This window comes from Petromyzon marinus, chromosome 45, assembly GCF_048934315.1.
Source record: "Petromyzon marinus isolate PM22_M1 ecotype Great Lakes invasive population chromosome 45, UKy_Petmar_22M1.pri1.0, whole genome shotgun sequence".
In the NCBI taxonomy this organism is placed as follows: Eukaryota; Metazoa; Chordata; class Hyperoartia; order Petromyzontiformes; family Petromyzontidae; genus Petromyzon; species Petromyzon marinus.
The window spans coordinates 208629-224737 of NC_133711.1; the positions used below are offsets into that span (position 1 = coordinate 208629).

The following is a 16109-nucleotide window of genomic DNA, read 5'->3' on the forward strand; positions in this document are numbered from 1 at the left end:
AGGGAGAACCCATTAGGGGCCTTCAGTTTGTTTGTAGAATGTTCTATTCCAGGTGAAGTATGTATTGGTGAGGGAGTGTCTCACCAGGGCCGCTACATCAGTATTAAATCCTTGTTGGACCAAATCTTCAATGATTGCAATGGTATCGGGCACAGGAACTTTGGTGAACAAAGAAACTACATCGAAACTAACGAACAAATCGCCTGGGGACAGTGAGATGTCTTTTATTGACGATGCCAGGTGAGCTGAGTTAAGTACAGAAGAGGTGGTCTTACCAGTGAATGGCTGCAAGGTCTCAGACCAAGGCTGTAGCCATGGAGTCAACATTGGGCGGGACCAAATCTTCCAGGGGGTCCGGGTTCCCCCCCCCCCAGAAAAAAAAAATCTTAATTTGAAAACGAATTTCCTGCCTAAAATATAAAAAAAATTCACTAACACATAGGATGGACTTTTTATTTATTTTTTACAATGTCTAATAGTGTATTGTATTACATTGCTGTTTTTTTACCTTTTCTTATTTCATTGTATGTAATGGCAGAGATTAGGGATTAATCAAGTACAACCATAACCACAATCATATAAACAGAAATTTATTTTATAGCAATATATTGGAGAGGGGGGTTGTCCCCCCCCCCAGTATATATTATAATTATGGCCTTGTCTCAGACAGATAACAGGCCAGTTTGCAGGTGGGTGAGCCAATGGTGGAGACGATGGGACGAAGGGGTGTTCCTTCTTTATGGATTTTTGGTAAGACATATAATCTGGGTGGTCTAGCAGCAGAAGGTTTTAATGAAAACAGTTTGGTCTGTTCAATTAATTAAGCTGAGTCAGTGATACTGTTCGTTTCTGTAACGAGGCTGTTAGTGGGATCTCTTTAATTTTTTTGTGTCGCTACATTCATTAAGTAGGTCTTGAATTTGATAGCCAGTAGTTAAAGGGATGTCATGTTATATTGGTCAGACAAATCTTTTCAAACATCATCAGTATTCAAAACCACAGACTGAATCGGCGTCAAACATTGCACAAGCACTGTCTGTGATCCTCTACTGGGACGATTGCTGCTTGAGCACCACAGCATCACGGCACAACATCACTAAACGATCAAATGATTGATTTTATCTCAGCCTGGATAATACTTGGATGGGTGACCACCTTGCATGCCAAGTTTGTCAAAGGTGGCTGCGGGACTGCTCTATGGTGGTCAATAGAGGGCTGTGCAACAAAATTCAATGTACTTAGATTCTATGCTCCCACATTTATGCTCCTTGCCTTCGCCAACCCACTGACCAGCAGCTAAGGGGAGGCCCTCTTCCAGCAGTGTGTACACGTGCTTGAGGTGTGCTCATCCCTGCTAATGGCGTGCTTGGCAGAGCACAACTTGGGATCAAGCGAGCCACGGGAAGGGCAGCCCGAGGAGACTTTTCTGTTCCGCCCGTCCACGTCACCGCTGTCTCACTCGTCGCCAGGCCAGGGATCTGACACCAGCAACTCTACCACCACCAGCACCGCCCCAAGGTAAAGCTCAATTCACCATCGATATCACCATTGCCTTCATTTCCACCGTTTGCTGCAACGCATCCACCACCATCAGCGTCACAACCATCATCCCTACTGCCACCAAGGTATTTCCTCCTCTGTCCTCACCACCATGTGTGGTGTTTCGTGTGTGGTGTTGTGCGTGTATCGCGTCGTGTTTGTTTTCATGTGGTGTTGTCTTGTGTGTGGTGTTGTTTTGTGTGATGCCACATTGTGTACTTGGTTATCATGTGTAGTACTGTCTAGTGTGGTACCATATGGTTTTGTCATGCTTAGTACAGTAAACCCCCTCTTGAAAACCCTCTCCGTGTTCTTGAAAACGCTTGCGAATGCAGAATTTGCGTATGCAGAAACCTTGTTCTAATGGGGTTTAGTTCCTGGTACGAGTGAACACGGGGTAAATGCTAAATGTTAAATAACAATGACGAAGACAAAAAATATACAGAACAATGTGTTTTTTTTATTACCTTTGATAATGATGATTGACAAAGATGGAGATGGTGGTGATGGTGAGGAATTCAGGAGGATGACTCATCGGTAGATGCTGGTGTTTGATAACAATGCAGAGTTGTTATTTTAGCACTCTGGGGAGTGCTAGCCACAACACTTTCCCTGATTGCATTCGCGTTCTTTTTAATGGACCTCACAGTCGACTCGTTTATACCAAAACGTATAAACAAGTCGACTGTAAGCAGTGTAATGAGGGAGCGCCATCCAGGGGATACCAGAGGGTAACGAGTGCGGGCACGATGATGTGATCGGGATCCAATCCGAGAGGGGGATATGATCGGGCCGGTGAGACGTTCGGAAGGTTCCCCGAGGGGGTGTGGCCAGAGGCGGGGCTTAGCTTCGCCGAGGGAGATATAAGGGAGAGCGAGGGGAAGGTTCGAGGCCGGTGTGGAAGCCTGGGTTCCGGACGGCGGTGCTGCCCCTCTCCTCCTCGCCACGGGCCACGTGGCGGATCTTCCCTCGAAGCTCGCCTCCGCTTCCAGCACACCATCAGCCAGCGGCGAGGCCGGAGAGTGGAGTGAGCCTCGCGGGAACGCGGAGAGAGAGAGGCACCTCGTCCACGGGTTGGGAGAGTGGGACCAGCGGGAGGGGAAGTGAAGCTGTGCTGTACCGTTGTGAATAAAGAAGCACCCAACAAGCATCGTCGTGGAAATACTTTATTACAGTAGTATAAAGTAAAAATGCACAACAGTGAGTTCAGAGCGGGATTACTGCGAGATTAAGGACAAAGTAGGCAGCCGAGGGAGCTTGCCTAATCTTCGCAATGCCGGTGGCATGGTGCTACGTACACTTGTGAATACTGGAGTCCGGGGGGGTCGCGAATAAGGAATTGGCATACATTTAGTCACTCGCTAATATATGCAAAATTCGCTAAACCAGAACTGGCGCATCGCAAGGGTTTACTGAATTGTGTATGCTGAAGGTATGGAGTGATGTATCATTTAATGATTTAAACACTTTAATATGCTCATGATATACACATGGAATCCTGCTGTGGTTTTCCCACCTGATGATTGCTTGTGTTGCAATCGAAACGTCGTGATTTATTTTTATTTCATTTTATACCTACGTGACTTTACCGAAAGAACCAGAGAGTATGGATTCCTGCAGTCACGAAAGCTTCAAATCTAGATTCAATCTATATTTATGAAAGTTAAATACTCTTATTTACATATAGGTTAACGAGGCGAACGCAATTGTGAAATCCAGGCAGAAGAAATGAGAAATAATGCAAAGGAGATGGTACAAATGAGACAAAAAATATATTTATTTCATCAAACCATGACCCTTAATCGTAACAATTCATTGCATCTCCTGGGCACTGAATGTACGGCCCCAGTTTTTGGCAAGCGGTTAAAGGCGCAGCCCTGTCATTTGCTTGCTCATGCCACTACTGGCAGAACTGCCTCAACTAGAAGGAGCTCAATAGAGGCCCTCGAGAGCGTATTTGGCCTGCTCTTTCATGCTAGCCAGACATTTTCTAAGAGGTGGAAGTACCCACACTTTGCTCCACCGCACATGTGACCTGCAGATCGATTAACTGTCGTGTGTCCATGAATACTGCTGAGTGGGCAGTCATGGGTAGGGGAGGATTTATGAATCCAGCTCATGGTTTCAACTGCCGTGCTGGGTGGGAAATTGGACTGGGAGATTGCAAGTCCATTCTGCTTAGCATTGCATCCCTCCAGTATGTGTCATTGTGTGGTAATAGTATGTAGTAGCGCGTGTGATGCCAGGTATGCTCTGGTGTTGTGTACATGGCTGTGCGTGCGCAGCGTCGTGCGTGACGACCGGGCCAGTGGGACGTCTGTGCCGTGCGCCACTCCAAGCGTGAACGGGGCCGTCGGCCATGCGTCCCCTACCTCCCCGTGTGACCCGAGCCTCAGCCGCCTCACGTACCTGTCTGAAGGTGACAGCACCCTACAGAACAGCATCTGCTTCCCCCAGCATCCCATCTCGACCACCAAGGTGAGGCTTGATCACTGCAGCACATTCTTCAATAACAGTACCCTAAAGATGGAAACTGATATAACGGGTAATGTTGTTGCAATGGCCCTTCTTCACAGTGGAGAACATGGGCCATTTCCTGACACCTCACCTGTTTTATAAATATTACTCTTTTGGGCATTGTTATTGAAGAACACGAGTATTTTTCGTGTTTGTACACCACTGCAAATACAGTATCCCAGATGTTTTGTTTTTTTATAGTGGAGAACGTGTCCTAATGCCTCCAACGTGGGTTTTGTGGGTCAGCTGATGATGTGGGATCTCTTGATGTCTGAGGCTGAGAGGAATTAATAGAATTCACCAACCCTGCCTCCAGAGCACTTCAGTACAAATTGGAGTATTAAGTATCCAAATGTGACTGCATCACAAAATGCTGTACAAAGATTAGGAACACATGCTGGGAGAAGAGGTGATGGTGAGTGGACAGGGAGATGGTGAGTGTATGGTAAGATGGAAAGAGAGCGTTATAGGCAGAGTAAAAGGGACAAAATTTAAGGGAGTACTTGTAGACATGCACTGAGTCTGCAGTGCAGAATGCCTAGACCACAACATAAAGGATAAGTCTCCATATGAGTTGGCGCTAACAGTACCTGGCCTTCCACCCATGTGCGTGCGTGCGTATGTGCTCCGCAGTGTGATGAACTCAGCACGACCATTGTGTCGGCCAGCCCCACGCCAGACCTGGATGCTACCCTGACCCCCGCGTCCAGCGGAGTCGAGCTACAGCACAGCCCTCGCCAAACCCTGCAGCTCTCCTCCACCACCTCCTACCATCATCTTGCCAGTTCCGGCACCATCCAGTTGCCACCCGACAGAGTTACAGACCCCGGGCAACTGGCAGCCCCTCTCCGAGTCCCGGCGTCCAACGCCGCCCCGACGCTGCTCACGGCGCAGTCTCTGATGTCCTCGGCGGCGCTGGTGCAGCGCTACCTGACGAACAACATCACAGCCGACTATCCCGGCGCGCTGGCCACGCCGCACTACACGGTGCCGCCGGCCCCCACCGTGCCGCCGGCGCCCACCGTGCCGCTTCCGTCCTCGTGCCACCTGCACTGCGTCGCCAGCGTCACCCGGGCTGCCTTTCCGACGGCGGGATTCATGAGTACGGTGCCAGCGGTGAGCTGCACCGCCGCGAGGTCCGGACTGTACAGCATGCCGGCACTCGCCGGAATCCTTCAGGGGGCGCAACACGGGCTGCTTCCGGGAACTCATTCTGGATTGGTGCACATGCTGGGTGAGCAGAGATATAATTGCAACCTGTGTGTGCGAGGCATCTGGTATCACCTATGGTCAAGACTGGGCATGTGACAATGTCTTGATTTATGAATTAAAATGGTTATGCTCTCGCTTCGTGGATAAAATTGTGTATGTGGAGTGGAGGTAGCTGTACAAGCAAGATAAAATCTGAAATAATACAAACGGGTGGGTATTATGAGACAATAATACGAATTGATTCTTGAATAGAATTACATCCCGAATTGTGATGGCTGAATTGCTATGGGGGTGAATCACCAAATGTGTACTAAACAGCCATGTCCATGCAGACCTCGGGGCGACACCGTGCCGCGTGCTGGTGCCGGAGGAGCTGGGCTTCCCCAATGCGTGTTGCGTGGGCATCGCGGCACAGACATCGCTCAACGTTTACAACCCCACTGAGCGCTGGCTGCAGGTGTCGCTGTGCCTGTTGAGTACCTCCATCGACGGCGAGAAGGTACGAGGTGGTGTGTGGTGCGAGAAGGTGCGTGGCATGAGGACGACGTTCTCGGCCAGAGGTGGAGGATAGGGCAGCTGGTGCAATAGATAGGCCAAATTTACATTCTTTGACGATATTTTCCATGGATGTACCAGTCAAGGGATGGCTCCCTATTGGTCAACCATTGGTATTTGGATGATCTGGTGATTACTGCCCACTCTGAGTTGGAGACGCTACTGCTGGACCTGGAGCGTGCTACTAAGAGATGGGGCCTTATTATCATTCCCAAAAAAACAAAGGCACCTGCCTGGGTATTATGTATCATCAAACACCCCCCTCCCTCAACTCATAAGTGATGGGGCAGTTGTGGAGGCAGTGCAGAAGTTTCCATACTTGGGCAGTGTGCTTATGACCAGCTTCGGTTTGGCAGCTGAAGTCTCACTCCGATTCAGTCGAGCGGCATTATCTTTTCATCAGCTACGTAACACTGTTACTCCATACAGCTCTGGGTGTTCTCGACTACAGTTATGCCCTCTCTTAGCTTTGTTTGGAAAAAGTGGAGCCCTCTAAACCAGGGGTGGAGAACGTCCGGCCCGCGGGCCGTATAAGGCCCGCAAAATCATTTACACTGGCCCTGCCAAGGCAACCGCAGGCGGGACTCGAAATTCAATAAATATAGGAGCAAACCTGGAAAAGCAGTTGCGAGTAGCAACATCATCAATACCAGCTAACATCACACGCCTCACCAAAGAGAAGCAGTTCCAGCCATCACATTAGGGGTGAGTTAATTAAATGTTTGACCCAATATAACACGCTATTTTTTAAGTTGATAATTTTGTATGGCCTGCGAATGATGTTATATATATCAAAATGGCCCTTGGCAGAAAAAAGGTTCCCCACCCCTGCTCTAAAGTAACATCTGCGCCGGTTTGAAACATTTAGGCTAGCCTGCCTACGATCCATCCTGGGTTTAACCAGACTAGATTCTGTTCAGAGTGCACAGTTTCTTGAAAGATCTGGACGCATTCCCATCCGTGACATCCTCCGGCAAGTGGGTCTGCATTGGCTGAGTCATGTAGCCCGCATGCCCAGCCACCGCATGCCCAGACAGATGGGGCTAAATGGGCGTAGCACGTGGTAGAGAAGAGATGAACTCATGCGGTACAGAAGGATGTTGAGCTGATTGGACTTGCCGATGACTGCTAATAGCAGTATCAAGATCTGCCTCCGTGGAGGACATAAAAAACAAGTGAAGCACATTGGGGCGCACAGTTGGTGCATCTGTTAGTCATCTCAGTCAGTCAACCCCATGGTACCTGGGTCTGTTTCACAATCTCCTACCAGCGGGTCTTCGACACTCACCGTGGCCTCAAAGTACACCATGCGTGGCACAAGCGCCGTGGTGGCATCACCGCCACTTACTGGTGAACGGCCTTTGTTGTTGTTATGGGGCTGTAACGTGGCCCAGCTGTAGTGTGTTCGCTACTTTTTGCAGAGGGTTCACAGTTTGATTCCAGCAGGTCACCCTGGTTATTGCTGCTGGTGTATTGACCATAAAATACACACTGTCCACTTCACGACGGACGTTAAAGATCCATCTTTCTTGGTTCTTTCGGTAAAGTCATGTAGAATGGAGATAAAATAATAAAAATAATAACAATGAAATTCTCACGACGTTTCGGCCACTACAAAAGTAGCCTTCCTCAGGTGAAGAAACAGGACTGTCCGGAAGACAGCGCTTGAGTGAACCCTGCCAAGCTTGGAAATGTCTTTTAAGCTGTGTGGGAGGAACAGAGCGCCTTGACAAAGGAGTTTACATATAAATTAGCATGTAACTGGGAGATTGGCATGATGTTCGTGTGAGGGATGAGCACCACGGAGAGCGACGAACTCGGACCAGAGAAGGGGGGAGAGGAGTTTACATATAAATTAGCATGTAACTGGGGGATTAGCATGATGTTGGTGTGAGGGATTAGCACCACGGAGAGCGACGAGCTTTGTTCAGACGGACGAGTCCATCTATGTACGGAACGGAGGAGGGGGGAGAGGAATTAACATATAAACAGTAAATTAGCATGTAACTGGGGGATTAGCATGATGTTAGTATGAGGGATTAACACCACGGAGAGCGACGAGCTTTGTTCAGACGGACGAGTCCATCTATGTTCGGAACGGAGGAGGGGGGGTAGAGGAGGAAACGGCCACGGTGCGCTGCTCTGTCCTGTGTTGCGTTATAATTATGCTATAAACTGGACTACTATACAATACAATATTATACCTTCCAATCTAAACTACATTGTATAATATCGTATCCATAGACAAATCCCACCCTTGAATTATACAATGCGTTACTATACACTACCCTATACTTTAGACTATAAAATATTAGACTTGTAGTATTACACTATGTATTATTCTACTGTATACCACACTGCTGTATATTCACTATACAATTACGGTACTATATATTGCTTTATGAATTATGTTAAACATTACACTGTTATACTATTTATTATTATTATTATACAAAATGCTATAAACTATACTACTGACCGTCGTGTGAAATGTACTAAGAGGCAGTGCTAGCGAATGGACTGCGGTCTGAAAGTCACCGTAAAATACAATCAATCAAGAACCGAAATGGTTTATAACGTCTTTCCAATGGTTACTAAGGCGGAATCCATCTTCTCAGTTGAAATTGTCTCTGTGTTTGTATATGTGGATATCCTCATGAACGAATCTCTCATGATAGCCAGGTGGCTTGCAGAGAACCTCCGTCTTGGAGAAGTCAATGTCATGTGAGCCCACTGAATTATAACAGTGATCTGCCACGGCTGAGGTGTTCGTCCTACCGTGTTTTAAGTCTGCTTTATGTTCACGGATGCGGTCCAAGATATGTTGTCTAGCTTTTCCAATGTAACTGCTTCCAAAGAGGCAACTTAGTTTGTAGACGCCCGAGTACTGTATGTCTGGAACCACATCTTTTGCAGACGGAACCAGATCAAGGATTTTATGTACTGTGTTGAATCGGACCTGGATCTTGTGTTTATTCAGGATTTTGGAGATCTTTTTTGTGACCCCTGCAATGTAGGGTAATGTTGATGTTTTTGAATGGCTTTGCGGATTGTGTAGTTGGAGTAACCATTAGCCTTGAGAGCTTGGTGTACATGCTTGAGTTCACTAGCAATGTGTTCCTGGTCGGAAATGCATTGGGCTCTATGGTATAGAGTCTTGATGAGGGAGTTCTTCTGGGATGGATGGTGGTGGGAATCCGGCTTCAAGTAAGCATCTGTATGGGTAGCTTTCCTGTAGACAGAGTGGCTCATTGAACCATCAGGTCTCCTTTTAATTAGGACATCCAAAAAGGGTAGCTTGCCATCTTTTTCGACTTCCATGGTAAATCTGATGGCTGGGTATATGGAATTGATGTGTTCGAGGAATTGGTCTAGAGCAGGCCGGCCATGTGGCTAGATGATAAAAGTGTCATCGACGCACCTCTTCCATGAGGTCGGGCGACGAGTGGCAGTCTGGATGGCGTCAGTTTCAAATTTCTCCATGAAAACGTTGGCTACAACCGGAGATAGGGGGGAGCCCATTGGGGTGCCCTCAGTTTGTTTGTAGAAAGTTCCATTCCAGGTGAAGTATGTGTTGGTGAAGCAGTGTCTCACCAGGGGGGGTACATCAGTATGCAGTCCTTGATGAACCAAGTCTTCAATGATTGCGATGGTGTCAGGTACAGGAACTTTGGTGAATAGGGAAACCACCAAAACTGGCAAGCAGGTCGTCTGGGGACAGGGAAATACCCTTAATTGTCAAAACCAGGTGAGTAGAGTTTAGTACCGCAGAGGTGTTTTTTCCAGTAAAAGACCGCAGGATTTCAGACAGAAAACGAGCCAGTTTGTAGGTGGGGGAGTTGATAGTAGAGACGATGGGACGAAGGGCTGTATCTTCTTTATGTATCTTTGGAAGGCCATATAGTCTCGGTGGCCTAGCCGCAGAAGGTTTCAACGAGAACTGTTTGGTTTGGTCAATTCATGCTGTTGAATCATAAATTATTTTGTTGGTTTTAGTAACGAGGCTGTTGGTGGGGTCTCTTCTTATTTTGGTGTAGCTGCCATCGTTGAGTAGTTCCTGAATTTTGTTGTTATATTGTATTTTGTCCATGATGACAGTTGCATTGCCCTTGTCGGCTGAGAGAATGACAATGTCATCCCTCTTTTTTAATTGAGATATTTCAAAGCGCTCATCTTTGCTGATGTTGCTAGCTGGCATCTTAGCGTTTTTGAGGGTTGCAGCGATTTCAGATCTTGCTACGTCTGCAGCGATGTGACCCAGGCCCTTGAGTGCCACGTCGACATGGGCAATGATATCATTAACTGGTATGTGTCTAAGTGTGACTGCAAAGTTTAGTCCTTTAGCTAAAACGGTTTTCAGACCATCAGAAATAGAACTGTTACTGCGATTAATAACGACTTTGTTAACGTCTAGCTTTTCGGTGTGTGGGTCCGATTTCTTGTTGGAGAGGCGGTTGAATTTGGAAATCAAGTTGTCCTTACATTTGGTCGATATAGTGGCAGCTGAAGAGGCAGTCATATTGTCTACATGTGAAGTGATGATAGCATCACTACTGTGTACACACGCACAAGTGTGACGTCACTATGTGGGGGAGCGTCATGACCACGCGGGTCTACACACACACATGACGTCATCCCGGCTGGAGGCGGGAATGACGTCAGGGCCGGTTCTGGACTCGGGAGGCCACGAGGGTGGTGTGAGGCAGTGGCACTCTCTGTGACCCCGGCTGGACACGTGACTGGACCCCAGTGGGGGCCGGGGGCCTAGGGGGCACCTCGGGGGGCACGTGGACAGCATTGATTCTGGACATACAGTACCCTGGTGTCTACAAACTAAGTGGCCTCTGTGGTAGTAGTTACATTGGAGAAACCAAACGCCATGTCTCGGACCACATTCGTGAACACAAAGCAGACCTTAAACACGGTAGGACCAACACCTCGGCCGTGGCAGATCATTGTTATATGTAAGCCATCTGGCTACCATGAGAGATTCGTTCATGAGGCTATCCACATATACAAGCACAGAGACAATTTCAACCGAGAAGATGGATTCTGGCTTAGCAATCATTGGAAAGATTTGATAAACCATTTCAGGTCTTAATTGATTGTTTACGCTTACAGTGGCTTTCAGACAGCACAAAAAAAAATTCGTCTCCCCCCTCCTCTTTTCAGAACATAGATGGACTAGTCCTAAATAAACTGCCAAATCGCTGCGCGTGGCGCTAACGTTTTTATAAATAAATAAATACACCGCGCAAAAAAAATAATTAATGCGGACCGACACACCTGATGACGACCGTTTGTGTTATGGTCGAAACGTCGTGAGCATTTTTATTGTTTTATATATATTTTATTATTTTATTGTTTCCCTTCAACGTGACTTTACCGAAAGAACTAGGAATATGAATTACTGCAGTCACGAAAGCTTTAAATCAAAATAGATGGACTCGTCCGTCTGAACAAAGCTCGTCGCTCTCCGTGGTGCTAATCTCTCACACCAACATCATGCTATTCCCCCAGTTACATGCTAATTTATATGTAAACTCCTCTCCCCCCTTCTCCGGTCCGAGCTTGTTGCTCTCCGTGGTGCTCATCCCTCACACCAACATCATGCCAATCCCCCAGTTACATGCTAATTTTATATGTAAACTCCTTTGTCAAGGCGCTCTGTTCCTCCCACACAGCTTAAAAGACGCTTCCAAGCTTGGCAGGGTTCACTCAAGTGCTGTCTTCCAGACAGTCCTGTTTCTTCACCTGAGGAAGGCTACTTGTGTTGTGGCCGAAACGTCGTGAGAATTTTATTCTGTTATTATTTTTATTATTTTATCTCCATTCTACGTGACTTTACCGAAAGAACCCAGTAGATGAATCCCTGCAGTCACGAAAGCTTTAAATCGAAAGTTAAAGATCCAGTGACGTCATTCAAAATTAGTAGCCCATAATATGCCAAATAAAAAGAATTTACCCACAAATTACTCAATTGGGATTACATATAGCCATCATTGCCTCCTTTTTGTGATGGTTTTGCACTTTATGGATCGCAAGAAACATGAAATGTACTCAATGTTTATTATGTCTGTAGAGGTGTGTATGCTTGCTTGTGCCTGAATAAGACTCCGCACATTGTTGGAGCGCCGGGTGCCTAATACACAGCGAGTTGACGCAGTCGGGGGCACGGGTGGTGCATCGTCAGACATCTCATTTAGGCACCTGGGCCTGTCCTGTGACCTCCTGCCAGCGGGCATTCAACACTTAACTTGGCCTTAAAGTGCACTGAGCCTGGCACAAGTGCCGTAGTGACATCACTGCCACTTAGTTGCAAATAGCGGTTGTTGTTGCACTCACGTGTGTGCGTGCGTGCCTAGGTGGAGGGCGAGAGCCAGCAGTGCTTGGTGTTCAAGAGCCAGACAGTGCTGGGGCCGCGCTCCTCCGAGGACGTGCGCGTGCTGCTAGTGCCACGCCGGGCTGGCGTGCACGTGTGCGTGCTCTCCGTGGCGTCGTGGCCCGTGGCGGCTACGCCGGTGGATGTGGCGCACGCCGGTGCCCTCGCCTCCCGCGTGCTGCTCACGGCGCTGGCGCAAAATCCCCATGTTCAGGTGTCTGTTGTGTTTGTCTTTCAGCTTCTGGGGAACGGTAGTGCTACAGTTAGTGCACTGCGCTACGAACCCGAAGACCCGAGTTCAATTCCCGCTGACGATTATCTGAATCGATCCCGGGCCTCCTCTTGGTCGACTCAGCCTCAAATGAGTACCTGGTGCGGTGTGTGTAAACTACGCCACTGGGGGGACAAAGGTGGCCGGACATGGTGCTAGCCACCCACTCCTACGTCTGCCGTACCACCCTTCATTGCTGCTCGCTAAGAGCACTTGCCCCTACAGTCTGTTAAGGCTATACGGGGGGTCTTTGTGCATGTGTAGTGATTGACTCGGAGACACTAAGAGTTTGAGGCACATCCTGACAGTTAACACTAAATGAACTACGGTTCCCAGTCAAGACAGCTGGTACACTGCCTGACTGGCGACGCCGAGATGGTGAAGACGGAGACGACTGCGAAGACTCCAGCAGCACGACGGGATCCCACTCTACACGACAGCCTCGAGGTCCCCTACAGGGGCCCCTCTTATACTGTCAGCGTGGCCTGGCTCCGCCCCCAGCCACACCCCCTTTCTGGAACCTACTAGCGGGTTCTTGATGTGCCCCTTCCGTGTTCTTTCCCCTAGATCCCTCTCTGGTCGATCACCTGGCCTGCTGTCAGTCAGGGCTGCTTTAAGCGGCAGATACACTTCCCCGCCAGCAGCCAGCGCTATGCTGCTACATGACCGATTCTATGTCACTACACATGTTAGACTGTATGTGTTTTTTTTATTACCAATGGATCACGGAAAGGGTACTGATGATGGTGGACACTGATGGTGATAGTAATAGCGATGTTAGCGACAACAGAAGTTATTTTGATTGTGGCAACTGATAAAGATGATGATCATAATGATATTGGTGGATAATGGTGATAATCATGGCTATATTGATAATGATTGTGGACACTGCCAGTGATTGTGGTGCTGATGATCTTGCAATGAGCGCCACAGTGGCGAAATGTTAATTATCTCATCCTGTTATATAGCATACATGGGTTCGATCCCGACCTTGTAGCTTGTTTATTTGGAGTTTGCATGTTCTCCCCGTTGTCACATGGATTTTTCTCCCGGTGCTCCGTTTTTTCCCTTCACATTTAAAAACGTGTTCACAGTATTTGGCTGCTATACATTTCCACATGGTAAGCCAGCTCATTGAGCTGTCATTTGTGACCAGAATGCTTCTGAAAAAGAGCTATATAGCTCAGTGGGCCTTACCTGGTAAAATAAAAAGAAAGTAAAAACAAATTATGAGGTTGATTGTGGTGGTGGACCATTATTGATGATGGCGGTGTTGTTGTTGGTGATGCTCACAGGTGGAAGCCGGGAGTGGCCAGGGCGTGGAATTTGGCGACGTGCAGTGGGGCATGGCGCGAGTACTGCCAGTGCGGCTGACGAACCGGACGCGCGCCACCGTTCCCGTGCGTCTTGTCATCTCTGCGGTGAGCGCCACCTCGAGCTGCAAAGTATACAAAATAATTTGGCATTTGTCGTGATGGATACTGCAAGATCCGACCATGTCTGTCCAGTGCTTGCCAAGCTGCACTTGCTTCCGGTTGCCGAACGAATATATTTTACGGTCGCACTCATTACACACACAAAGTGCTTGAACAGCAATAGGTTGTTAATCTCGTCAAGGAGCATAAACCATCACGTGAACTCCAGTCATCATTGCAGCGGCTTTTGGCTTGCCATCGAACAAAGACGGTCACTGCATTGCACGCATTCAGATGCGCTTCTGTGGTCGTCTGGAACTCTCATCCTTCCTCTTTGGGTCTTTCGGTAAAGTCACGTAGATAGAAAAATAAGAAAAAATCACGACGTTTCGATTGCAACACAAGCAGTCGTCTTCAGGTTAAAAAATACAGCAGGCGGACTGCTGAGGCAGGAAGATATATATTTTGTGATTTTTTTTCTTATCTCCATGACTTTTACCGAAAGACCTAATGAGTGAATTCCTGCAGTCACGAAAGCTTTAAGTCAAGTCTCATCCTTCCGTTATTAGGAAGCCACTGGAGCTATGGACTTTTCAATCTATATTGAAAACTCCTTACTTTCAAACTGCTTTTCTGTGTTTAGTTAGTTATCCTAACCCCATTAATTCGTAATAAAGGTTTTTGGGTTGTCGTAACCCTCCACCACCTGACACGGCCAATCCGTAAAAAATGTGTCACGTTGACAATACTTTAGCGCACCGGTGTGTTGAAGAGTGGATCCACAACATTTACAATTTGAGTACGACGTTTCGCTGGAAATTACATCCAGCATCGTCGGGTGATTTGCCAGAATAGTGAAGCCATCCACCTGCTTCCGGTCTTAAATAGTGCAGGATGACGTGATCATTGTTGAACCCCATCAGGATTCGAGATTGGAGGTGGGGGTGTATACAATTATGTAATAGATCAGTAATCAGCCACTTGGCATATGACTCCCCTATAAGGAATTGCAATGTGTTGTGTATTACTTAATAATACGCTTCCATGCTGCGCAGAGTCTATAGCGATCACAGCGATTAAAATTATTTGAATTCTTCTAAATTTCAATCAGTTGTTTAACTAATCTTGGTCAGTAATAATTAGTACTGCATAACACTTCAACGTTATCAAAATCAATTGAATGTCCTTGTTGGCAAGCATGCTCTGCCACTGCTGACAGCTGTGTTTGGGATAATTTAATGTTCCTTTGGTATTCTTTTAGTCTTACGCTAATATTACGTCCCGTCTGTCCAATATAACACTTGCTGCATAATCAATTGATCCGATATACACCTTTTGTTGCGAACTTCGTTAATTCATCTTTAGTACAAGACGCTAGTTTTTGAATTTTGTGTACTGTACCAAATCTCACTTTAATGTTTTGGTTTGCAAAACAAGGGCTAATTTTGTCAGTAACTCCCGAGATATATGGTATTTTAATTATTTTGATAATCTGATCACTTTCAGCAGTATTGTTGTTCGATCTTGATTTGGCATTCAATGCTCTGTTAATTTGAGCATTATTGTAGCTATTCAGTCTTAGTGCTTCTTTAACATGTTTGATCTCTTTCCCTAAACTTTCACCATCTGACACTGTCTTTGCCCGATGTATGAGTGTCTTGATGAGAGAGGATGTCTGTGCTGGATGATGATGTGAATCTGCATTCAGATAGGCATCTGTGTGCGTTCCGTTTTGGTCGATGCTGTGTGTCATTTTGCCATTTTGACCGCGTCCAAGCAAAATATCCAGGAATGGGAGTGTTGTTTAATTTTAATATCCAACCAATATTTTAGAATGCAAGACTTCTGCAATCATTGCAAATTCATTAATCCCCAAGACTGAGCAATACCAAATTAAGCCACGGGCCTCATAACCACCAAGATTGTGTGGGCTACCAAAAATTTGTTAAATCGGTATCCCATTACGGCCCATAGTAAGTACAATAGGCTCTGCCACATAAATTATCAAAGTATGTAACTAACCAAATACAGCCCTACATCGGAAGGATATTTTAATTTATAAGAAATTCAGAACATCTTGTGAATGTGATTAAAGATATTAAGCTTAACCCCAATGATATTGATGCAATGTCTCTGTTCACTAAGGTTTCATTTAACGAGTCGCTTAAATTACTTGATACACTGGTAAAGAAGACAGGTTTACCAGAAGATATTCCAA

At 46.8% G+C, this 16109-nt stretch overlaps 1 protein-coding gene across 5 annotated transcripts in view; it reads left to right on the forward strand.

The window, feature by feature from the left end:
* The window catches only part of CEP192 (centrosomal protein 192), a 126049-nt gene that overhangs the window by 41037 nt on the left and 68903 nt on the right, over nucleotides 1–16109 (forward strand). For all 5 annotated transcript variants that reach the window (XM_076074020.1, XM_032971203.2, XM_032971205.2 and 2 more), the window contains 6 exons: nucleotides 1374–1518; nucleotides 3825–4017; nucleotides 4690–5290; nucleotides 5601–5767; nucleotides 12189–12419; nucleotides 13772–13897. In XM_076074020.1, the coding sequence (XP_075930135.1) occupies nucleotides 1374–1518; nucleotides 3825–4017; nucleotides 4690–5290; nucleotides 5601–5767; nucleotides 12189–12419; nucleotides 13772–13897 (1463 nt within the window). The remainder of the gene's footprint in view (nucleotides 1–1373; nucleotides 1519–3824; nucleotides 4018–4689; nucleotides 5291–5600; nucleotides 5768–12188; nucleotides 12420–13771; nucleotides 13898–16109) is intronic.